The sequence below is a fragment of the Antennarius striatus genome, chromosome 11 (genome assembly GCF_040054535.1).
Source record: "Antennarius striatus isolate MH-2024 chromosome 11, ASM4005453v1, whole genome shotgun sequence".
NCBI lineage: Eukaryota > Metazoa > Chordata > Actinopteri > Lophiiformes > Antennariidae > Antennarius > Antennarius striatus.
The window spans coordinates 15,354,534-15,381,470 of NC_090786.1; the positions used below are offsets into that span (position 1 = coordinate 15,354,534).

At 38.3% G+C, this 26,937-nt stretch overlaps 1 protein-coding gene across 5 annotated transcripts in view; it reads left to right on the plus strand.

The window, feature by feature from the left end:
- LOC137603478 (neurexin-1a-like) overlaps nucleotides 1–26,937 on the plus strand; it is a 259,246-nt gene that overhangs the window by 104,909 nt on the left and 127,400 nt on the right. For all 5 annotated transcript variants that reach the window (XM_068326991.1, XM_068326989.1, XM_068326992.1 and 2 more), the window contains exons 9-15: nucleotides 6,137–6,340; nucleotides 9,998–10,024; nucleotides 16,470–16,592; nucleotides 17,422–17,803; nucleotides 19,057–19,247; nucleotides 19,997–20,170; nucleotides 25,083–25,202. In XM_068326991.1, the coding sequence (XP_068183092.1) occupies nucleotides 6,137–6,340; nucleotides 9,998–10,024; nucleotides 16,470–16,592; nucleotides 17,422–17,803; nucleotides 19,057–19,247; nucleotides 19,997–20,170; nucleotides 25,083–25,202 (1,221 nt within the window). The remainder of the gene's footprint in view (nucleotides 1–6,136; nucleotides 6,341–9,997; nucleotides 10,025–16,469; nucleotides 16,593–17,421; nucleotides 17,804–19,056; nucleotides 19,248–19,996; nucleotides 20,171–25,082; nucleotides 25,203–26,937) is intronic.

The window sequence follows — 26,937 nt, forward strand, 5'->3', positions numbered from 1 at the left end:
TGAGTACACCCTTGATATTCATCCATCCATCCATGCATCCATCCATGCATCCATCCATCCATCCATCCATCCATCCATCCATCCATCCATCCATCCATCCATCCATCCATCCATCCATCCATCTATCCATCCATTTTCTTCAACACAAGATGATCAGAGTCATCCCGTGTTCAGCCACTTTTACACCTTGTGAATCATGGGTGTTTCGGGTGCCTATCCAAGATGGTTACGTGCGAAGGGAGGGATACACCAGCACAATACAGGGCTGTTTTTTTAATATGTTAAATCTAAGTTACAAAATATTCTTGAACATATTTTGTAATTCTCTATTTTTGTATGTCAGACGGCTTGTGCTGAAGTGATTTTTGGATTTCCTTATGCCAAAGGGATTCAACATATTTTCATGACTCTTTTTCAGTAGTTTATAATAATACTGTATATCTGTCAGCTGCAGCTGTTATTGTATGAAGTGAATTTGTCTCTATTGACTAACTATGCTATGCTATTGAAAAAACTCAAATTTTTCAATAGCTTGCATACTTTTCATTACGATATCCAAGTAAAAATAATTAGAAAAAATGCATAATCAAAGCATCACAAAGAGACCAATCATGTCACACTGTTATAACAGCATAATGAATCTCTACTTTAACGACAGCAGAGGCAGCATCTCACATGGGAGAAACAAATTACCTTGTTGTAATGCAGCGCATTTCACACAGTCACTTATGCTATCACTATATGTGCTTGCCCCTTTTCTCCTTGCTGAAGTCGTTCACCTTGGGAAATAATGTAGCCTAACTGTCCAGTAGTTGGAATGTAGAATATCTCTAGCTGAGATTGAAATGTTATCGCCAGTAGCTGATTAGAGTCTGGCAAATAAATTGGAAGAAACTTTTTCAAATCATGTTTACTATAAATATTGTGGATTTCCTGTTTGTTGGTGTAAATGCAGTTTATTTAGACAAGAAAATGTTGATATGTGACAAAATCTTGCAATTATCTTGTAAAAATTATTGTCGTCCATTATTATATAGACTGTATTTATATAGCCAGGAATTATTAATTATATAATTATACAACAAAACTAAATGACTTTACAAAGCAGAGTACCACAGTAACTAAATGTTCTCCATCTCTGATAGATGTCTTTATAAGCGTTGCATCTGCACTACTTTATGTTTCCACATGTGAACTTCAATTGCAGCTAATGAGTTGATGAGAATTAGAGCATGTTATATGAGGAAAAGAGGTGAATGGTGGGGCACGTGATACAGATCATTTCACTTCAGTTAGATAATTACTTATTGCTTTTGTATTCAACAAGAATTACTCTGTTCAGACATCAACTATAGAACCAAAGCGGAAAAGATGCAGCTTTGTGTTTGAACACACTTCACAGGAAGTGTTTCATGTTACAGAGATCTCTGCTATTGTACCACCCTCCCCTCCACCCCAACATGGGAGCATCTTGCTGTATGGATGTTTCTGCGACTGGCATCAGTAAGGGTCTGTGCGGGAGCGATGGTATGGAGGATGGGCATGCTGCCAGCTGTTTTGATGGCACCAGATTGCTGCTGCACTAGCAGGATGGAGCAGGCACCAGCAGGCTGAGGAGCTGTCAAAATAATTATTCCAGCGGTCATGTATCCATGCATGGTGTACCACCCGGTGGCAAAATACAGCTACTGCATTGACAGAGGAGGAGAACAATAACGAGAAAAAGGAACAGGAGGTGGAGCTCCAGAAGAGAACCATGGAGCTATTTGCCCTATTTTGAGTGATTTTAATTAAGCAGACAAAGCAATTTCCCCCTTTGCATCCCAAATGCCTTTCCCTCCATTGTTACTCCAGTTGCTAATTAGCCCAAATATTAGTCTTACACTGGGAGACGAAGGCAGCCTCCCAGATGGTGTAGTAGGTGTGTTGTAGGACATGAAAAAAATTTCCTAATGAGGAATGAAGTGCTTCATTCCTACGAGAGCATAACTTATATTATTTTAGTATGATACCAGCTACTCGGGGATGTGTACTTACAAAACATACAGTAGGTGCTAGAGATACATTTTCAGACGCACACATAACTAGATTGTGCTTTTGTGCTATATATGTGGAAGGCACACATATCAACTATTTTGTTTTTCATAATTAATAGCAGTGGCCCTATGTGTTTATCTGGGGTACATCAATGGAAGCAGGAATCCATAACGGTGTAATCGGGTAGTGTGTGGGGCAAATAATTAAATATTGAAATTGTATAAAAAAAACAGATTCGATGGATAGTTTAACATGAAAAATTTGTGTCTTATGGATGTTTTTTGTTTATCAATTACATGTAATGTAATGTAATTTGACAACGTATAATTTTTCTTTTGTGAAGTTATGGCCCCAGACATATATTTTCCACCTCCCAATGCCTAAATTTTGGAATAGCAATACATTGTATATTTTGTTTTGTTTTTGGATATCAAATTATTTTGGTATTTAAGTCGACTATTCATTAGAAATGTTTTACTTGATGGAGTCAATTATGTAAGAAATTAGTGTAACCATGGGAAGAAAATAACACATGTAATGCATTTCAGATCATAAAACATTTGCCATTGTCCTGAAGCTGAAGCCAAGAAGTGCAGAATGTTATTGCTTAATTGTGAAATGCATTTCAAGGGGACTATAACTGAGTTTTAGCATTAAACACAGTTTAGTCATACCTTTTGACAGCACACTGTGCATTAGTCACCATTCACCACGCTAGAGTATTGCCATAACTGGTTGCTTCATGCCCTTAGGCCATGTGCTGATGCACAGAAAGCCAGCTGAAAATCAGGAAAAATGTCAGAAGGGTTGGTTTTCTGGGAATGTTGGTGTGTATGATTTCTTCACAAGCTCTGCAAAGAGAGAAACAGACAAATTTGTTTTATGGCATTAACCTTATGGAAATAATATTCAAAGTGCTTTTAATGTTACATTTTTTGCTGTTTACTCTGTACCCTTTCGTGCAATAGGTCTTAATGCAGAGACCTTCATAGCACAGCAATCCTCAAGATTAGCTTGTAAATCATTAAATAAAGTGAATCTCCTTAAATAGTCTCAATGGACTGTAAACCTAATTGGTGCACACTGAGTCTAGATTATTGACTGTTCTTGCTGAATTGCAGGTTACAGCAGTCTGAATGGACACACCAACCTACTCTGTTTTTGCTATTATCTTGTAGTTCTGATGTAGAACTCCATGGAGCTGCAGAAGTCAACTCAAAGCCCTGTTGTTCCTATCTGTGCAGAAAGAAAATAGGTTCCCTGTCTCCAGAAATCTACCTAGTAGGCAGGTTGTTGTCATATTTTAATAGCCAATCAGCCTGTTTCTTGGACTGTTTACACCAAAGTACTCAACGTGATCTGTGGTGAAGAAGACATGAGCAGTGCTGAATTATTTATGATATCTCTGACTCATGAAAACATTTTCCAAAAGGCTTTGGCAGGTGTTTCCGGAAACTTTTGAATTGGATTGGGCCTGATGTCCTGATACTGTGGGACATCACCATCCTGTGACATGCAGCTGACAGGTCTTCTTTCCTACAGAGCCTGTTCTCTTTGAGGATGGAGGGAGAGCTATGTGCCTGTCTTTCAGTACTCCCTCTTGTTAGTAGCACAGCATTATTTGTTACTTTTGTAAGTGGATCCCTGTACACATGTGATAACTCCTTGTTTTCTTGTAAAATCAGGAAACAATGCTTTATTTTGCTCTACAAGATGGAATATGAATGCTTGGTTTAGTTTGGTATGCTCTGTCTCCCCTCTGACAGCCTCCTGTTGGGCTGGCACAGACAGAAATTCCAGCTTCAGACCTCTTTTTTTTTTAAATTAAAAAATGATGTGCCATTAAAATTGATTTGATTTGTAGGATTGGATTTTTGACAAGTCTTCACTTTGCATTAGGTAATGGTTCTCTCACATGTCATTGACCATATTTCGTATCTATTTAGAATCCTCTTATTTATAGTATGTTGGACAATGTCTTATATGAATTTGAGCAGAGCTGACATCTTGAATAAAATGCAATATTTACTTCAGTTGTGATTAATTTGATTTGTCCATTCAGTCAAGATTTTTTCGTATAAATAAAATCTTCTTTCATCAGAGAGTACATCACAACATTGCACCGCACATTACATCTGCATTTACTCTACAACTGCTTGTCTTACTTAGTGCAGCATCAAATGCAGTGTCATTAACAGTGCTGCCAAAGTATTCTGATGTTGAATTAATATTGAATCCAGATACCCCAAAACCTTCTCTCAAAGTAAAGTACGGACGTAGTATATGACAGGACAGCTGTCAGGTGATCAGACTAACATTTCTGATTATGTACAGTATGAAACAACCTACAATGTTTATTCATGTGGTGAAGGGTTTCGTGATTGTTTCATGAGCCACAGATACTCACATTTAAGAAAAGTTCCACAACACACTGTCTCCCCACAGCTAGATGGTTCCGGGTTCGAGTCCCTGTCTGTGGGACCTGTGTCTGCATGGGTTCTCTCCAGGTTGTCTGGCTTCCTCCCACCTCCCAAAACATCCACATTTGGTGAATTGATCATTTTCAAATTTCCCGTAGGTGTGAGTGTGAATGTGAGTGGTTTTTTGTCTCACTCATGTGGCTCCTCAGTGCACTGACGTCATGCTTGGACTGTAACCCTGCCTCTTGCAAGTCAGCTGGGTTAGGGTCCAGCAACCCCCGTGACCTGCCATGAGCGGAACAAGCGGTAGACAATAAATGAATGAAGATTTAAATATAATATTTTATGCAACCAGTCATCAGTGTGACCTCCAGCAGCATAAATAACAGTAGTAATGTTCCTTATTATGGTCTTACATTTTACTAATAGCAACCCTACATACAGTATATAAAGCCAACACATTTAAAAAGAGGAAATTAGACCAACACATGAATGGTGTATTTTTAAATCTCTTGACACATTGGAAGCGATTGAAAAGCAGCACAATTTCTCTTGGCATCTACTAACAGATTGTGAATACAGCTCTCTGCTTTAGCTGCGTGGCAGGAAGTCGACAGTTTAGTGGTGAGAACTTGTTTGTCATACGACCCTGTCATCTGCCACATACCCCAGGAGAGCATGTTGAAATTGGATTTGGGTGAGGAATGTGACGAAATCATCCCTGGGGATGGATGTCACATTGGTGCTTTGTGAGGAGAAAGTGGTGATGAGGTGCTGTGTGTACACTGGTACCCCATATTCGCCAATATTCCCATCCCCCTTCCCTCCAACTCATCTTCTATCTGTGTCAGCATGGTGGCAACAGTAATGGCTTTCTTATTGGGTTATGGTTTAGTTACATACCGGAAATGATGTTACCACCTTCTGTCAGCATTACTGACTCTTACAGACATTTCTGCCTAATGCTGTAAGTAAATGCAGTTACCCTGAGCAGAGGCTCCATATTCAAACTCAAACAGACTGTAATCATTTTGTTGTCTAACATCCATTTTCTAGTTAATCCTATACATGTACTTATTTTGTAAGTTATCTTGTTTTCTGTTTCTTCTGAGTCTTTTGACTCAATAAATCGATGTTGTCCTTCAATAAATAAGGTCATCAGCAGATATGTATAATACAGAGTTAAAGCCTTACATGCAACCATATTATACAGTATAATCTGATTTTAAACTGTGGTAACTCCTTGCACACTGCTATTGCTCATGTAGCAACAGTAAGTCCACGCCAACTAGGGATCTCTCATTCGGTGAGCTTTGGAATTATCTTTGATCTCATTATTTTATCATTTTTTTGTGTGATTCTTCTGTGGACCTCAAAGAGTCGTTAGAATCAAGTTATGTTTCCAACAAACTTAGATAAATGTTGTGTAGATTCCTAAGCTATGAATGGATTTGTCTAGCAAGTCCATTATATGTCCATTATATATATATATATATATATATATATATATATATATATATATATATATATATATATATATATATATATATATACACAGTATACACTTTTGTTTTCATCAAGTCGTAATTCTGAATAAGCTCATCCAAAAATAGAACTAGAATTGTGTAGCTCTCTATTTTGGCCAATCGTTCATATTATTTTGTGTTTATTCTCTGCAGAAGCAACCATCCTCAGTTACGACGGCAGCAAGTTCATGAAGGTCCAGCTGCCAGTGGTGATGCACACGGAAGCTGAGGACGTGTCTCTGCGCTTTCGCTCACAGAGAGCCTACGGCATCTTAATAGCCACCACCTCTCGGGACTCAGCTGACACCCTGCGTCTAGAGCTGGAGAGCGGCCGTGTCCGCCTGACCGTCAATTTAGGTAACGCCTCTGACATGCACCTACTGAAGCGGTAAATGTCATATATATTCACTTTCTGTCTCTCAGACACCCATATACGGTACTTAGTTTGAACTCAAGGTGAAGGTGTAGACTTTCAATGCAAGAGTCTGCGGCTTTCCGCTCACTGCCAGTAGAGCACACAGCTGCCATTGCCCAGCAGGGAATGCTCGTTGCCTACCCCGGCAACTAACCTCAAATCAGGATACAATTGCTCTGAAGGGAATTACCTTTACAGAACATATGCTGCTGTTCTCTGGTGCTGTTTTGTTTCCAATGCATCTGGTTTGCATTCACAGTATACAGTATGAGACACCTAATATTTAATCAAAGATGAGGGGGTTTAGGGTTATCTTATGTACTGTAATGTATATTTTTTCCTGGGACCAAGTAAAATTCATCACTTGAATGTGAGTTGTTGGTTATGAGCACCATGATTTTTTAAAATCATGTTCATATATTGAGACATGTATGGTTGCACATAAATGAATGACGATATCTTAAATGGAAGGGTTAGCCGTACCACCAAAAGCAAAAGCAAAATAGCAAAGAAATGACACTGTGAGTCAATGAGTCTTCCTATCTGGTCAAGAAAGAATTCAGTGATGCTTGTAAAATGTTTGATCTCCAAAACCAAGCACTGCCGCACATATGATAACCATCTATTTGTCCTTTCCGCTGGCTAAACAGAAATAGGCTCCTTAAGTGGAGTTGTACCGACTCATAGACAGTACACTCTGTCTGCTTTCTCCCACAAGGAAACACAATTCTCCCTATACACGATATAACAGCACCACAGACCGACATGGCTGATAAATCAGGTCATTACCGCAACACAACTATTCTTTTTATTGGAAACAAAAGATCATTGTGTGTTGCTTTTTTTTTTTTTAAAATAAATTAGCTTTGACACATTTGAATGTTTTGTTATGCTTGTCCCTTTAGGCCTGTCTTCCCTGTCCCTCCTTCAAAAACAGAGCATTCCCTGCTGATGTAGGCTTGTGTTGGTCTCTGGCTGTTGGCGACCACTTTTCTGCTGTGGTTGACGACACATGACAGGCAGGGCCAAATAGGAAGGAAGGGAGGGGAAGGGAGTTTGATGTGGGTCACCTTTCTGAGAAGGCAGCATGAACTAAGCCTTAGGAAGCAGGAGGTAGGACAAAGATGCAGAGATAGTAGCAGTCTATATGGAATTGCTGTGTGCAAATATGGTATTGTATTGTATTAAGAAATTAGTTGTATGAGGAAACAGAGTTATGTTCTTCACTACTGGTTGGCCAAGAGTTCCAATTAAGCAATACTACCATTACTTAAGCAATTACTACATTTTCATAATCTGGTTAGCTATTGATTATGTAATGATTTGTAGTGGCACATTTCTGATCAAGCACTGGTTACAAAAGTGCTGTTAAAAGAAAAAGTAACACCTTTTTTTTATTCAGGAGTAATAATTGTCAGTTAAAGTTTGTCAAAGTCATTCAAGGTACAGTTCGGCCCCTACCCAGTGCTACGGCAGTTGTTGAGGTTCAGCTATTTTTCTGTTTTTTACATGGTTTGGTATATTATCCCGCTCCCAAGCCCGGATAAATACAGAGGGTTGTGTCAGGAAGGGCATCCAATGTAAAGCTTTTGCTAAATCAAACATGGAAATCAAATATATGACTTCCATACTGGATTGGTTGAGGCCCGGGTCAACAATGACCGCCATCGGTGCCATTCACCTACAGGGTGTCAGTGTAAATTGGACTACTGATGGTCTAAGAAGAAGAAGAGGAAAGTGTGTCCGTAGGAAGAGAGAGAAGAAGAACACAAAGAGTATAGGACTGAGAGTAGGGACATTGAATGTTAGAACTATGACAGGAAAAGGTAGAGAGTTGGTTGACATGACGCAGAGGAGGAAGGTAGACATACTGTGTGTCCAGGAGACCAGGTGGAAAGGTAGCAAGGCTAGAAGTTTAGGAGCAGGGTTCAAGTTGTTCTATCATTATGTAGATGGGAAGAGAAATGAAGTAAGAGTTATCTTGAAGGAGGAGTTTGTTAGGAGTGTCCTGGAGGTGTCTGAAGTGATGACTCTGAAGCTAAAAATTGAAGGTGTGATGTTCAATGTCGTTAGTGGGTATGCTCCACAGGTATGATGTGAGCTGGAGGAGAAGGAGAAATTCTGGTTGGAATTTGATGAAATGATGCAGAGCATGCCTAGAAGTGAGAGAGTTGTCATTGGTGCAGACTTCAATGGACATGTTGGTGCAGGTAACAGAGGTGATGAGGAGGTGATGGGCAGGTTTGGCATCCAAGAGAGGAGTGCAGAAGGACAGATGGTAGTTGACTTTGCAAAAAAGGATGGAGACGGTTATGTTCTTGCCTCTTCTTCCAGAAAAAAAGACAAGAACATAGGGTGACTTATAAGAGTGGAGGTAGGAGCGCACAGGTAGACATCTTGTGTAGACAGTTTAATCTGAAGGACATCAGTGACTGCAAAGTGGTGGTAGGAGAGAGTGTAGCTAAACAGCATAGGATGGTGGCGTGTAGGATGACTGGTGTTGAGGAAGATGAAGAGGGCATAGGCCGAGCAGAGGAGAAGCTGGAGGTAGCAGAGATTAAGATGCTGAGCTTCTCTCTGGGGGTGACCAGGAAGGATAGGATCAGGAATGAGTACATCAGAGGGACAGCACATGTTAGAGGATTTGGAGATAGTCAGAGAGGCCAGACTGAGATGGTTTGGACATGTCCAGAGGAGAGATAGTGAATATATTAGTAGAAGGATGCTGAGTTTTGAACTACCAGGCAGGAGGCCTAGAGGAAGACCAAAGAGGAGGTTTATGGATGTAGTGAAAGAGGACATGAAGGTAGTTGGTGTGAGAGAAGAGGATGCAGAAGACAGGGTTAGATGGAGGTAACTGATTCGCTGTGGCGACCCCTGAAGGAAAAAGCCAAAAGGAGAAGAAAACATGGTTAGGTATAGTCTGTGCTACAATCATGCCATGATGATATTATGTTAATATGTTATCCACAACTTCTGTGTCATATAACATACAACATATGTGTAAATACATAAAATATAACACATGTATGTAAATATTTTTACAGCAGATGGAACAGATTCTAGACAGTGTATTTTCCGCTGTTGCTTGTCTTAATTTTAACAGCAAGTACAGTAGAAGTACTGAGACACGATTTGCATCATTCATTTTAATGTTTCATTTAAAGTGATGACAGTTGTACAAAACAAAACATTGGTATTTTAATGGGGTGTTCAAATAAATAAATGAAAAGAAATGGGGAATCAGAATTGTTTCTATCTGGCCCTGTCTGACTCTGACCGAGATCTGATGCTCTCATATGTTATCTTTAAAATGAAAAGAAAATTGATCATTTAAAAGTTGATTGGCTCCAGAGCAAATCACATTACAAATAATGTTACAGAATTAAACTTTGCTTCTTATGATTTGCTGTTTCACATTGCTATGACATGCATTCTTATAAAATATGCTGCAGCACATGGGCCATTTGTATGAGCATCAGAGGACGGTCAATGTCCATGTGTGTGTCCCCAGAGGGGTGGATTGTATACTTTAATGATGTCTGCAGCTGTAACATTGAAAGATAAAATGTATTTCTCATTTATTCTTCCCCATCTAGATTGTATGAGGATTAACTGTACCACCAGTAAGTTACTGTTCCCCTTTCTTCTTTTCTTCTCTTTCCTCTTGTCTAACTTACTGTTTCTGAACATTTAGTCTCTTGATTTGGTGGTACATATTCTTATATTTTCTTCTCTGCAGCTTTTACATGATCCTGAAAATACCACCAAGCTGTTAAAATGAGATTGAATCAGTACATATTTATAACATAATTCAAAATATAGTATGCCTGATAAACATTGCATTTCATGTGTATTCCAGACTTGCTAGTAGATGGAAATCATTAAGGTTTTTTGTGCATCATCAAGGGCGAGGGGTTTAGGTTGGGGGTGGCTTTGATTTAATGACATTCCCGAATATTACAATGACCTGTGATTCTACATAAAGTTTCTTCTACTTAGCAAAGCATTTCACTCATGAAATCAGGCTGCCATAAACCCATGCGTTGGAAGTGAAAGTCTTTTAGACATGCACAATTTCCCCATTCTTCCCTAGTGCATTTTTCTTTTTGTTTCCCTTCCTCTTTGCAAGGTGTAAATTGATGATGCCATTCAAAGCACAGAGGAAATACAGAGTGTGATTTTATTATTCTCATTAACCTGCCTCACAGAGCAGAACGAAAGAGATAAAGAAGGAGGAGAGGACTGTCGTAAGATTTGCTGTGGAAAGATTTGTGTCTTTGGTTGTTTATTTCAACACAGAATATACGTCATACTTTTTTTTTTCCATGTAAATCTCTTGTGTGTTAAATACTGAGGCGATAAGTTAAAAAATATACTGGAGTCATCATACACAATGATCTTCTTCAGTGACTTTATTCTTAAAACACGTAAAGCTCCATAGATGGAGAAATAGATAGAGATTGAATATAAGTTGAAACAATGGTGTCTGGAATCAGTGTGTGTTGGGCCGCTTTATGTGTGAAGTGTAACAGTATTAGAAGGTCATCTCCAAATGAGAACAGACTTACATAACAACGCATCCTCACCAAATCATAGGATGTGACCTCCAGACATGCCTCTGTGAGCCAGGCACCCTTAACACCTTTCTAAATGCTAAATAGAATTATTCATGCCTCCTGGGTTATATCTCTTGTTTGTATATGCAAATGAAAAGCTCTAAGCTCTAATTTTCCTTTTCTGCCAGTGATTTAAAAGGTCATTTTTGATTTATAAAAATGGTGTGAAAACATAATGTGCATTGGGAATGCACCAATACCATATATGAGTACTGTAATTCCATACATTTGAGCACTTGCCATGATGCAGTGAGGATGTGGTAAAGCTAACATAGCAGTGGTACCATAGAGAATAGTGAATGCACTATTAAGTCTACTCTGCAAGGTGTGTGCAATACGTGAGAAGTGCTGACACACAGTGAATGCTCTACACTGGTGAGGCACTAGGCTAACACTGCCAGTCCAAATATCAGTGGTGATGCTGACGTCTTCAATGGTTTATGAATTCAAATAGTTTGTTACTACCATATAAATAAGTTGGAAACATCATACAAATGATGGCTGATGTGATTCTTCACATATGCACAACTTTGATATTTGTTTCTGTGATGTAATTGCGGCCGGATTATATGATTGGGCTGTGGAACTCTATTTGAATTCTGCTTCACCTCATCATCATCACCTACGTACATTACAACATTTCTACACTGCTTGCTTTTCTCCTCCTTTGCCTCCTGCTTCAAGGTTTTGTTTTTATCATAAATATTATTCATCATTGTAGTTCCCTTATTCACCAGAACATTGTCTTATATAGTATTGTCATATATATTAACTTTTACGAAAAAACACTATATATTCCACAAACAATTCCACAGAATTTTTTTTATTTATTTATTTTACATTTTTCTTTTAAATTTATTTGACCTCGTGCAAGGAAATATTTACAAAACAGAAAACAGCATGTTTTTTCTCTAATAGAGCCTGACCTCAGTGTGTCAAAAAGGAATGCTAATTGTAACTATCGGAAAAGACCTAATCCAGTTGATGGCCCTTTATGAAGATTTAAGGTTTATTTCGTGTTTTCCAACGTTCTTATTTCCCCCCATATTATTTATGTCCTGGTTATTTGCTTGTTAATTAATGTGTCTTGTCAGGTGCTGCTGCTTGGTGAATGAAAAATTTCAGCACCAACTCAAAGAACACATCACTGTCAATTAGGAACCTCGACTCCCTGGGGCTGCCCTGAGATGTCTGAACAAAACACACTGCCACTACAACTTAAAAACTGTTAACTGGCACTGAGTGACAACAAGTTAAAAATATCTTCTGACAGATTGACTTTTTTGTCTGCCATTGCGGTCCTCTATTATTCATTATGTTGAACTTCTTTATAATAACACTTTGCAGTTTGGCCAACATGCAGTAATAAGAGCAATTTTGTGCCATTATTCTCTCCATGACCTTCTTGAGTAGAAGCCCATGGTTCGTTTTTTATTCATAACTGATTTTTTACGCATATAAATCCTTAATTATTGACTATATCTGTGGGAAATAGCTATTGGATGTTCTTTCATACACATTTTACACCAGAGTCCATGTTAGAAATGATATAGAAGAAGGGAAGGACACATGATGGCTCAATTGGCGCCATCCAAGTCTAGAATCTCCTGCAGGTTTTCATCAAGACACACACAAAAAAAAAAAAAAAAAAACACCAACACAACACAATTTTCTTTTATTTATTTATTTATTTATTGATGATTTCAAGTGAGGGTGAATGCTTTCTGTAACACATAAACTGCCATCTCTTGTTTACACAGATGTGTAGGAGCTCTCTGCTTTTGTGTACTTTCACAGCTGGAATTCCAAGCATGGTTTGGGTTTGTGTTACATTGCACATTTTTCATGGAAGCCTATGTGTTGTTGTCATCATCTATGTGGGCTGCATCTGCCTATACTTAATTACTGACTATCCAGAATCCTGGTCAAGACATCATACGTAAGATATTTGTTCCTTTCATCTGTTGTTACACTGCTCTTATTGACATCACCTTTTTTTTTGTTTGTTTGTTCTCATTATCATCACTCTCCCAATCGCTCATATTTACTCATTCTTTCATGAAATAAATGAAAAATGTTCTCATTCACTTCTGATTTCTGCAATAGACGTTCATATCACTCTTAATACATTGCCTCTTCCACTCCTTCTGTTTCCACAACTCAGTTTATTCCCCTTGTTTTTCTTCTACCTTGTTTAATGGCAATGTTATCTGTCATAAAAATGCATTCACATGGTAGTTCATAGTTCAGTTTCATCCAGACTGAGATCAATCTTTTTTTGTTGAAACAAAGTCCAGGTCTTTCATATGGTGTCAGACCTGAAAATCTCAAAAAATACAAAATCTGGATCAAACGATATATATCTGAAAGCAAAATTAGTCTCTGTAAACGTGGGGAGACTAAGTTGGACCCCCCCCCCCCCACACACACACACACACACACGTTACTTGGTAATGACTTCTTCTTTTTTTTTGTATTCTATTAGCATGTGAACAATTACAGAAAAGACATTTACATTAAGCTGATACAAATACAGTATATGCTGGTCATGACAATATAAAGCATAACCTAACAGCAATACATATAAAAACTTACTGGATTGTGCAAGGGGCTTTTAATAGCAAGGCTCTCCAAATAGTCATTAATACTGTATTTGATCCTTGTGGCAGCTAAACCTCTATGATGTTAAAGTTATTGCCATGTTGCTGATGTAAAAAGTCTTGAGGGAAAAGTGAATTTGAAAAAAAAAACAAAAAACCATCACCTCTCGCTCTGAACAAGTCTATCCTTCCTTCAGCAAAACAAATCATAAAACCCTAAATGACATTGAAATTAAAGCCGTAAAATGATTTCAGTATCCAGCAAAGTGAAATAACATTGAAATTAAGAAATTACAAGGATGTTCTTTCTGGTTGCACTGAATTAGTTTCATAAGGAGGTTAACAGGTTAAATAGTCAGTCAGTCAGTCATTTTCCAGACCCACTTCATCCGCTTACGCAGGTCACGGGGGAGCCAGAGCCTATCCCAGCTAGTCTCAGGGTGTGAGGCGGGGGAAACTCATGGCACGATGCCGGTGTACTGCGGAGCCACACACAAAGACACATAAACACGCACAAGGTCAATTTGGGACCGGTCAATCAACCTGAAGCCCATGCTTTTTGGAGATGGGAGGAAGCCGGAGAACCCAGGCAGACAGCATGCAAACTACGTGAAGAGTGGGACTCGAACCCGGACCCACCTTGTTGAGAGGCGACAGAGCTAACCACTGCGCCACCGTGCCGCCCAGGTTAAATAGTGTTTGTAACAAATATTAACTGACTTCGATTATGAGAAGGAAGTAAATACTGACATCCCCTGAGAGTCACCAACAGCTCCATAACCGGTTATACCAGACCGTTAAGATCTGATAGTTAAGTTAAAAATGTTCATAGTTATATATGTTCAAAAAATGTGCCTTTGATATTTAGCATCACTTTTAATACAAATAAACTCGGATGGAGGAGACTGCCTTAAATTGGATTAATGACTATCAGCATTTAGTGTTTTAAAACTTTTTGTAATCTGTTCAGAAAAAGATTTTTGGGTACCAAGGCATTGATTTGACAAACAGATTTCCAAGTACTGTAGCTTGCTAGGACCTACTTTTCTTGTCAGTGTTGACAGTAATCCAGCTATAGTGGCCTGCCGCTTGGCCAGTGACCCTCTCTACCCACCACCGTGACTCACATTGTCCGAACAGGAACGCCAAAATCTGGCCTGTTACCCAGCCAGCTAGAGTTGCTTGACTGGATAATCACATCTTCTCATGCTTTTTCGCACTCTTCTCCACTGTTCCCCTGGGCCTTAAGTCAATGAGGCAGGAAGAGATCACTGCAGATCCATCACTACAGATAGATCACATCTGAAAGAGTACACGAGAGAGCTGGATATGGCAGACGAAGTGACATAAAGCATGTATCATCTGACCACCAGCTTGCTGTTTGCACTACAGACCTGAACTCAGGCCCTACAGTAGTAGATGTGGTGCAGGAATGTACTTCTCAATACAACTGACCTCCTTTCCCCTTTCCCTTTTTCTCCTTGGAGAGCAACAAGAACAGAATGATGGAAGGCAAAGATCAAGGATGCTTTCAAGTCCACCTCCATCCCATTATTTCATATCTCTCCTCTCTAATCCCTCGCCATTCGCCTGGTTTCAATCCTGCCCCAGTATGCAGTGCTTACAAAGCAGAACTGTGCCTCAGAGACTGAGTGTGTCCCAGTACTTTGGCACCCTCAGATTTGCATACACATTTCATCAAGACTTTGAAGATTGCAGAAAATGAAAAAAAAATAAATAGCCAGAAATTGTTGCAAGAGAATGAACCTGGCACCACTCTAAAAGGCTCCCTACAGTGAGTAATAGAAGGGGGGCTTAATGCTGTCATAGTGGCATTTTCTTATTGGCCTTCAAAAAAGAGAAGGAATTTATTCCACCATTGGACAAAATACCAAGGTTTATCCCTAGCATCGCAGATATTTGGGGCAGTTGTTCTGATTGATCTCTGATTCTATCATTGATTATCAGTCTTTAGTATTTTTGATTTCGAGACATCTTCCTTGCTGCCAGTTATCAGTGATGACCTTTAGGCATTATGAAAGGGATTTTTTCAGGAATCAGTGTAGGCCTGCTTGATAAATGTGGATTATTATAGCATAAATGTTATTGGGTTGCATATGCATGTGATATTATTTCTGGATTTGATGAGAATGCATCAGCGTAGATTAGTTTCTATAGCATTTCTGACATCCTGATCCACCTGCAGCTTTTTTTTTTGAAAACATCTATTTATGTATGAGGCTACAGAAAAAAAAATCACATTTTGTATTTCCTGAATTTCTATGGCCCTGTCTGTATAGCTTTTAAGGGGTTGTTTTCACCACAAACACATTTCTTCCATCACAGCAGTATTTCATTTCATGAGGTGGACATGAGACGAATCAAATAATGGGTTGCACATTCATAGATAAACAAGATGGAGAGTGATGCTCGCAGAGGAAGTGCGTTAATCTGCCATATCCTTCTGGTAGTTTTTTGCTGCCACCAAGTGGTATTATTTATCTTTATTTAGACACTATACATTGAAAACCAAAGGGTTTGTGGGAGTATTGTTGGTTATTACAATGCAATGTTCTCAATTACTGCCTCCCTTCTCTTGATTAAAAGAAAACAGGTTTTCAGTGAGAATAATGCAATTTGGTGTTCTAACTAATGGTGCTATAAGTACAGAAATCCAAGTTAGAAAGGTGTTTTTATGGACCATTTACTATTCTAATTTAATGGTTTCTGTATTTCTCCAATTACTCTGCTATGTCCACCTTTTGATCTCCCCCTTCGCTCTATCTCTCTGTCTGTCTGAAGCGCTTTCTGTACATGCTTGTTTGTTAATCACTCTTTGGACTATCCTGCAGGCAAAGGTCCAGAAACTATTTTTGCTGGTCAGACTCTGAACGATAATGAGTGGCACACAGTACGTGTATTCAGGAGGGGCAAGAGTTTGAAACTGACCGTAGATGATCTACTGCCTGTGGAAGGTACACCTCATCCTCGGCCTCGGATCCTCTAAAAGCATTACAGTTTTGTTTTTTTTCCCTTAATAATATCAGTAATGGACTTCAAGTTCCATTGTAATCATTTATTCATCTATTAATTTTAATCTAAATGTCTATTAAATCTCAAATATATGGACAGCATCTGCTGTTAAAAACAAATGACAGAATTAAAATGATGTCCTCTAGCCAAAGAATAGATTTCCATAATGAGAAAGAATGTTCTGATTTTTGATTAAATGGACTGTACCCATGTGACCTCGTGGTAACGTGCATTTCACAACAAAAATATCAAAAAAAGATATAGATAGATAGATAGATAGATAGATAGATAGATAGATAGATAGATAGATAGATAGATGGATAGATAGATAGATAGATAGATAGATAGATAGATAGATAGATAGATAGATAGATAGATAGATAGATAGATAGATAGATAGATAGATAGATAGATAGATAGATAGATAGTGTGTCAGTGTAACTTTAAGCTGCAGACTGTCATTTTAGTTTAATATGTGTAGTGTATAATGTTTAGGAAATGAGTACGGTACTGTTTGTAATTTTCTGTATATAAAACCTGAAGGAACAGATTTTCGTCATAACTCTCATCACCATTCACTTTCAATTTTAGGATAGATTTTTTTCTAGTCTATTATTTTTGTCAACTTTTGTGTTATGGTCAGATGCTACTTTTGTAGGACTAATATTGAGTTTCTACAATTAATCAATTAATAATAAACATTTGTTGGGTCCTTTACCCTTTATTTTGCAAAGTGTTACACATTTAATTGCCCCCTTCTGCTGATCCAAGGTCAAATGGCAGGAGACCACACCCAACTGGAGTTTCACAACATTGAGACGGGCATTGTGACGGAGAAGCGATTCATGTCCATGGTGCCGTCCAACTTCATTGGTCATCTCCAGAGCCTCTCCTTCAATGGCATGGCCTACATTGACCTCTGTAAAAACGGTGACATTGATTACTGTGAGCTCAATGCCATGATTGGATTCAAGAACATCATTGCTGACCCAGTCACCTTCAAGTCTCGCTCCAGCTACGTGACCCTCAACACCCTGCAGGCCTACTACTCCATGCACCTTTTCTTTCAGTTCAAAACCACCTCGTCTGACGGCCTTATCCTGTATAACAGCGGGGATGGGAATGACTTCATTGTGGTGGAGCTGGTCAAAGGGTAAGTGACTTCTTCTCTGTATGTATAGTGTTCATAGTGTTCGAGTGTTCGACCGACCGACCTCTTTCGAGTAGATCTATGCATCTTTATTTCTGTGACTTACATTGGTTTTAACTGGCCATTTCAGAATTTCAATGCGCAAATACGAGAAATGTGTACCCCTGTAATGCATTAGCTATTGACAGACCCTAGCCCCACTTTCCTGCCTTGAAAAAATCTACCAGTAAACAGTACTGCAAATACATAGAAGATGGAAGTTGTTAAGTAATACAGTAAATACATATTTTGAGGCATATTTTTAAGATCAACAAGAAGGCTGAACATCTGAACCAACACTGGAACCAGTGCCTTGAATTTGTGCTAACGTTACCTGCAGGCTATTTGGCTCTCAAGTGCTCAAATACAGTACACTCTTGAGTTTATACCAGGTATTTCAGCAGTTTTTACAGGGTATTTCAGCAGACAACATGTTATAAATATTATAGTGCCTTTCTCTCTTTTTACTATCAGTTACTTTCTCACCCAAATGCTGTCAGTATACAGGTCATTCAAAGTTCTTTCTTACTGGGCAGGACCAACATAACTTGATGTGGCACAATATTTATTAGTGTAAAAATCTCCATTAAATGACTTATAACTTTGAAAATGCAGCTATTAATGATATGTGACAAATTCCAGACAGAATATAATTACTGACTGTTTTTTTATTGCTATTCTTTGGATTTAAATTATTTCTTATCACCTCTGTGCCAGAACATTTACTGAAAGCTGTTGGCTACTGCTGTTCTTTTTAATCTTTGTGAGAGCACAACAAATAGCCCACATTAAAGGGAATTAACTTCACATGGGTGTGCTTTTATTGCTAAACCGCAGCTATAGAATGACCTTCTTTTAAGTAATGCCTTAAGTCAAGGTGTTGTTCAATGTGTTGAGCATTGAAGTCCTACCATTTTAATTAAAATGAGTATCCAAATCATAAATTGCCTGTAAACCAAAAGGTTCTGGCACAGCCTTGAACCTTTTGTTAACTCTTCATCCCGCAAAATGTTTAGCTTTTTTCAGACATCTGCAATTTGTGATACTCTAATATCAAGACATTTGTGCACACAGTAACACCAACAAACACACACATGCACACTCTTGCTCCAGTTTACTTAGTTTAATATTTAGTTTTTGATTGCGTTGTTCTGGAAACAGCCACAATGTTGCACATTGTCACTTCATCATTTATGTTGTTGTATACCTGGTTACAGGTACCTACACTATGTGTCGGACCTGGGAAATGGAGCTCACTTGATCAAAGGCAATTCAAACAAGCCCCTGAATGACAACCACTGGCACAACGTCATAATCTCAAGGGACACCAACAATCTCCACACTGTCAAGATTGATACCAAGGTCACCACACAAACCACCACAGGAGCCAAAAACCTTGACCTTAAGGGTGTGTGAATCTGTATGTCTTTGATTTTGTTTCGCTGTTGTAATTCTCAAGATTTAAGTAATTTGGGACAGGCAAAAACTAAAGCTATAGGTAACTGTGGGGAAACAAAGTAATGGAGTTATACCAGCAAGATAACACCTGTTAGTAGGGTGAATAAAAGCAGCTTGCCTTAGCCCTGACTCACATTACTGCCACAGACATGCCCTAGAAGAGGGGTCCAAAGAAAATACTTCTGTTGTTTGTTTGCTCATTGTTGGTAAGATCTTCAGAAAATAATAAATCTAATGAATTAATATTTCGCCCCTTATCATTAACCAACCTAGTCGTGGGGCTGATATAATTATCAAATAAAATAAAGATGAAAATTGGACTTGACAGTGAGAATTACCTTGGGTAATCTGCAAGAGAGGTGACTGTCATAACCATTACACTAGTTCGCTGGATTCGTAGACCAGAATGACAGTTTTGTATGATGCCGACAACACAGAGGGCTGCTGTTCCTGAAAATATGCAATCTACCTGAGGAATGGACTGCATTGACATTATTTATATGATTCACTATTTATTTCCTGGAGGTGAACTCATGGATATTGGTAAAGTGAGGGTTCTACCTTGAGATCTTGAGATAATTGGCCCCAAATCAAGTACAAGTGCATGCTCGCTCAGTATAGAGCATGAACCAGCAAGCTTGGTGCCACCCTTTCCTTCCACTAGGGGTCAGTATTGCCATAATTTTCTTTTCTGCACAGGCAATCTTTACATTGGCGGGGTGGCAAAAGAGATGTACAAGGAGCTGCCGAAACTGGTACATGCAAAGGAGGGATTTCAAGGTTGTCTGGCATCAGTGGATCTGAACGGGCGACTGCCAGACTTGATGTCAGATGCTCTGGATTGCGTGGGGCAGATAGAGAGAGGATGTGAAGGTGAGTATTCTCACAAGTTGGGGAAACTTGCACCCTGTATTTTGTTCCCAAACTTAAAATGAGTCAAACAACATCTTCTAAATTTTACTTCAATGATTAATCTGCAAATATTTATTCTATTAATTTCTGTAATTTCTCTTCATGTTCTTCAAATAACTGAAGGTCATTTGGACTCCATATAGTACTGTATTGCTACTCAGTGTCTCTTTCACCACACTTGTTTGATTAGGACATGCTCATCTACTGTCAGACCAACCCACCAAAGCACCGACACTGCCAACTTGTGGCAAGTAATACACCATCCATAAAGTGTGTTAGTTTGCTGCTAGAATGTATCAAGCTCTGACAGTCCTCAACGAGCAGCCATTTCTGTCCCACTTAGCCATAATCTGATTATTCTCTCTGCCATATTTGTCCTGCCAGTGTTATTTCAAATTTTATCCCCATTCTATTTTGCTCTATGGATGCTTACTGGATCTGGGAGTTTGCCAGAAGCAATCCTTTTGAATTATGTATGAAGCCTTTGTTGCATGTATGAATATCATTTACCCAGTGTGAGCCACATCCAGAGACAATATTTGATTTATTTTTCAACCTTACTCACAGTTTAATTTCACAATTGAGCCACTTGTTTTCTTGTACGCAACTTATGATCTTTCATGGGCCAACATTACAAATGTAATCATATTTTCCGCCCTGTCTGTGTCTGTTGGCAATTTTGTTCCAAGAGGGATTTTCCTCTGTGAAAATGGCTTTCATGTCACATTTACTGATTTAAGCTCAAGGACTCATAAGGTAACACATACACTGCCTGGCCAAAAAAAAAAGTCACACACTCTAATATTTTGTGGGACTGCCTGTAGCTTTGATTGCGGTGGGCATTGTTTGTTTCGAAAACCTCGTACAACGTCGCAGCATTTATTTCTGTCCAGAATTGCATTCATTTTTGGCCGAGTTCTTGTATTGACGATGGGAGTCAAACCACTCTGCAAGGTCTTCTCCAGTACATCCCATAGACTTTGGATGGGGTAAAGCTCAACTATGGGGGCCAATTGATGTGTCAAAATGATTCCTCACGCTCCCTGAACCACTCTTTCACAATTAGAGTCCGATAAATTTTGGCATCGTTGTCCTGGAATATGATCATGCCATCCGAGAGGAAAAATCCATTTATGGGATTGCCTGGTCATTCAGTACATTCAGATACTCAGCTGACTTAATTTTTTTGCTGAATAATATCGCTGAGCCTAGACAACCCCTGATCATAACACTGCAATTTGCTTATTGAAACCCAAACGGTGACTTTTTTTTTTTTGGCCGGGCAGTGTAGCTTCTGCAAGCTTTGAAGAAGAGTTATCTTTTATAATGGGTTAACATCAGTGTGTTTCTTCAAACTGATAACGGTATTATGAAACAAGTCATCATTAGTTTGGCTTTACCTGGCCTGTGATACAACTTTCTTCAGAGTGTTTGTGGACAGAAACTCACCTCAACCCTTGCTCCGTCTCTCCTGCTTCAAAAATCTGTGGTTTTGTTCCTCCCTCTCTCTGGTTCTTTACTAACAGCTATTATACTTTACCTTTTCCTTTCCTATTATTTTGCTGACAAAAGTTCCATTGATGAAAGCTGACTTTCAAGGTAGATAGCTTTGTCTGTTTGATACAGAGCCTGATTGCCCTTCCTTCTATGCATCTGCAATGCCTCCCCAACCTCCCCCCTCTACCTCCACACGTTCCACATCCCCCCAAGCAAGATGACTGAGAGTTTAAATTCACCCACCTGTCATATGAAATGGGCTTCATTCCCATAGGAATACAAGTAGCATCAACATCTTGTATCCCAATCTATGGGCCTCACATTCTGATTCGTTGTGTGTTGCTCTTATTGGACACATCTATGTATCGCTGTAATTTTTTGTTAACTTTTCATTTTTTGTGTATTATTCGCTCAGTTACAAATGTTGCATGACTTATTGATTAATAAGTCATGACGTATTATTTAATATTCAATTATTACTTTCTCAGATGAAAAGGGTCATTGTTGTTGTTAGTGCTGCCTTTATCAATAACATATTCCTGATTAAGAAGACACTGTTATTAACATTAACATTGTATCAGTAAGCAGACATCAGCGTTGTAGAATGTATTTGCTGAAATTGCAACGTGTAAATCAAATAGCACTGCTGATTAGGAAACAACATGCTGGTGCTTTTGATGAATAACAAAGTATATAATAATAATAATAATAATAATAATAATAATAATAATAATAATAATAATAATAATAATAATAATAATAATAATAATAATAATAAAGTGCATCATAATCACAGATGTAACATCAGTTTTATTTATAGAATTTAAGGATTTTCTTGTTTCATCACTTCTAAAGATGCCACATGATTGTATTTTAATTGTTTTTTAATTGTGGTGTGTCATAATGAGTGCTTTTACAATTGTGCTAGTGCACACACTGTCATCTCATGACAATATCTAAGTTAAATTTTAATCATTAAATTGAACTAATATGCTCTTAAATGTGTTCATAAATATTTATATCCAAAAGTCAACATACTAAAATGAACATTGTGTGCAGTATTTTATGTTTTGCATTTCTCAGCCTTGAGTGGGCAAACAAACTATTAGGCAGTTACCATAGCTACTCTGAGGCTGAGCAGCAGTACAGTTTATTAAAAAAAGACAATGTGCATGAGTGAAGCTGTAATATCTGTCTGCAGTTAACAGCTGTGTACAAATGGTAAATGCACTATGGAATAAACATACACTTATTAAATGTAATGTTCATCTCCAAACTATCACAAATATTGGATGTGCTATGCATGAGTAATTATTGCCTTCAAGATGGGTGAAACATTTATGTAAATGGTCCATCATTCAGATTACATGATGTTTAGTGTTTCATAATGCTGTTTAAAAATCTAGATGATCAATAATAATCAACCAACGCATCCCCATATAGCGGGAGCCATCCAGTCATCCATTCCATGAATACTTTGTCATTGACTGAAGTAATTTAGTATCACGCAAATACACTGTCAAATAACTTGACTGCATGCACTTGTAGGAAATAAAATTGGTTTTACAAACATTCATTTTTCCAATTTCAACTCAGAAGTGACTGTTACAGGGGCTGCTTCCTAAAAACATTTTTTTCTGTAGTCTTAAGCTTATCTCATTCACAAAAATAAAGACTGACTCATTTTAAGCCTTCATATTGTAAGCTTTCATATTTTACCAACAATGCCCCCCAAGGTTAACTCAGTTTGTACTCCATTGAGATTTTATGCTATGGTTTCCCATTGTATTGCTGTGCTCTTTTCTATTTCCCCCCATTAAATGCAGCTATGAGTCTTGGGTTCTTTAACAGGATAACAAACAGTGACATGCGGTGAGGTTCATGGCTGGTGAGGCACTGATCTCATCAGAATTAGATTTACAAACATATGAACCTACAGTGTAGCTTATTCACTATTTAATTAACAACAGTGAGTGGGTGATTTTTAAAGTCTCAGAACAAAATTATTTAAATTCTTTACACGTACAAACTGTAACACAAAAATACGCACTTTTGATTAAAAAATATATTATGTTGTTACTTACATGTTTGTTTATGTTATGGTTACTTATAAACGAAGTCCTTGCTCCGCTCCTTCTGAACAAAAGCAGCGAAAAAAAGTTATATAGTAATGGAAGGCGAGCGGAAAACAAATGAATGGCAGTAGTTTGCTGTCACTTCCACGGCCGAGGAAGAAGACTCCTTGGCCGAATCCCTGGGATAACCAGCACCCCTACCAGCACCCCTACCAATGAGGCACGACATCATCGTGCATCATTTAGTGCCTTGTTCCAGCAGTTTCAGGACCGCTCAAATCAAGAAAGACGTTACACACATGCAGTTGTTGACAAAAAACACTGTACATTATATACATTATCTAAATTATGGAAATTTAGTTCACAGAGCAAACATGTTTGAACATTTTAATAGTGACATATAGAGAGATAGCATTACGTTCTCACTGTATAGCATACCAGCACAGCAATCTGAGCTATTGCGCAATTTATGGTGAGGCACAGCTGGCTGGTGCCTCACCATGAGTAAAAATAACCTGAAAGTGGTGATGTTGAATAGAAAATAACTTTATGATACTCATAATTGGATAAATATAACCATTCAATTTATTTCTTCCATTTTCATTTTTTTCTCTCATGACCGCACGTCACTCATAACTATTTTCTGCTATAGCAAAGAGACCTTATCCATGTCTTCGATGTGAAAAAGTCTTCTCTTAGGGACAGGGAGTTCAACACAGATGATTAACATAATTATCTGTCTGATATTTGACCAGGTTCCAGGCATGTTTGTACTTGATTAAAAAAAATCTTAATCTGTATATTGATATATTTATCTGGCATCAGATCCACACACATCATTAAGACAATCATTAACATTCTGAGCCAGATGTCGATGCGCATTGACCCAATCACACATAATATTCTGTATTCTGCTGTTTGTATAAAGCATTAATATTAATTTAATAATTCTCAACTATTTCAACTTTTTAAAATTGTTTTTGCTTTTCATTATGTTTTGTCTCTGTTCAATAAATAGAAATAAATTCACTCAGCATCAAATATAACAGTTGGCAACAATTTGGAAATGTGTCACGACATTTGTAGAAAGAGTACAAACTAAGACTTAAGTCACAGCTGTGGAGTGATAGCATAGCAAATGTGTGTTTGAGCTGTTGTCATGTTTGTTCGTGTTCGTCCGCAGAAGCCTATTGTGTCTATCTCCTGTGTGGCATTTAATTTCACTGCATTCATTGTGCAGACTGCATAGCTTGTTATTATAAAATTCTGCCTACCAAATTCCTATTAATCTCCATATTCAGGCCCCAGCACTACATGTCAAGAGGACTCATGTGCCAACCAGGGTGTGTGTCTGCAGCAGTGGGAGGGCTTCAGCTGTGACTGCAGCATGACGACGTTCGGTGGACCACTCTGCAACGATGGTAAGATTTCACTTCCTGATTCTTCAATCTCAAAGTGTGTGTATGTTTGTGTGTGTGTGTGTGTGTGTGTGTGTGTGTGTGTGTGTGTGTGTGTGTGTGTGTGTGTGTGTGTGTGTGTGTGTGTGTGTGTGTGTGTATGTGTGTGTGTGTGTGATGAGTTTTATTTTGGTAAGCTTTGTCTGTGGTGATTTAAGACCAGGTCAAAGACTTTAGAAATTACATGCTGTTTATGCATTTCGCAACATTACACTGTAAGATAATGAATTGTCTCTGAGAAAATGTTGGCATCAGATCTTTAAAAGCAGGTTTAAGTATCAAGAGTGGGGCCATTTTTTGCCTTTGTTTTTAAACTGAATAATCCAGCTCATTATTTTTTTTTCTGTCTACTTGCTATATCTGTACAAAAGCCAGCCATTTGCAATAAATATGATATTTTTGCTTTGTGAATTATCCAGTTGGACTATGTAAAACCAAAACCTGTAGCTATATGATTGCTACATTGTAACTTGGACAGGTGGAATGAACTTCACACGCATTGCTTTGAGTTTTGTCTTCAGAGCGCTCTTGAGACTGTTGAGACTCTTGTTCTGTGGTGTAAGGGAGAAGCCTTTTTCTGAGATGCCAGGCTGCCAGTCCAGTGAAATAAATGTGATTAAATATTAAAACAAACTTTTGTTCTATTTACTAAAACATTGACTCTTAAACTAATAAATAAAAAGTGACATCAACCTATTAAGCATGCTTTAATCAGAATATTACTAGAATACATCCTCTTCAGTTTTGCATTCACTGATGCCAATTATAACTTCATACACATCATGAAAAATCAGACTCACCACGATCCCCATTAATATTACATAACTTTTAAAGACAGCTTAATTGAAATATGGTGAAGAAGTTCCTGCTCATTAATGTATAGCTTTTAAAAGAACTAGGCCAATGTCTGCGCTACCTTTAGAAAATGGGCTACTTTCTCATGCAAAACATGCACAAGAGATTTGGTTTGGTCATTATTTTCTTCTGCAGTGGTTCACACAGTAAGGGGCGACTGGGCAAAGTGCTGAACTGCATTAAGGAGAAAAGAACAGAATGGCCACGCAGGAGATGACACAAAAGCAGAGGAGAGTGCACCATAAATGTTAATGCATTCTGTGTCTGTTCTACCAGCTTCGGACTCCATCTTTTGTTATCAGCTGAGAGCGTTAATAGATTCCCATGGAGCCACATACCGCCAACAAATCTTATATGATAACACTAAAAGGATTCTTCTGTCCATGAGATGTGAGCTTGAGTGGAGCTTGTCCTTATCCAAGCCTGCCTCTGCTCCTTTTGCTCTCTTTTTTATTCCTTAGACTTTGTTTGGATCAACAGAGGACTAGCGATGTGGTTGAGGTATTGAGGGATATTTTTTGATGGCAACCTCCTCATGAACCTTCCTTGAACGTTGAAGTGAGGGAAAATGCAATTTGGAACCCTTGTTTTCTCTGTCATACATATTCATCCTAAGAATACCCATTGAGCTCATTTACAGCAGCGTGAGCTATGCAGTTCATATGACATGCATGCATATATTATATCTGAGCAGAGGGGTTGTACCTGCTGAGAGACGCTACCGTTGTTTGTCTCATTATTCCTGCTGACCCGATAAAACAATAGGACGTAACGGTGCACAGGCCCAAGGGGATGTAATTTGCAACCACAAAAATATGCTTTCCAAGAAATCTCTTTGACAGTG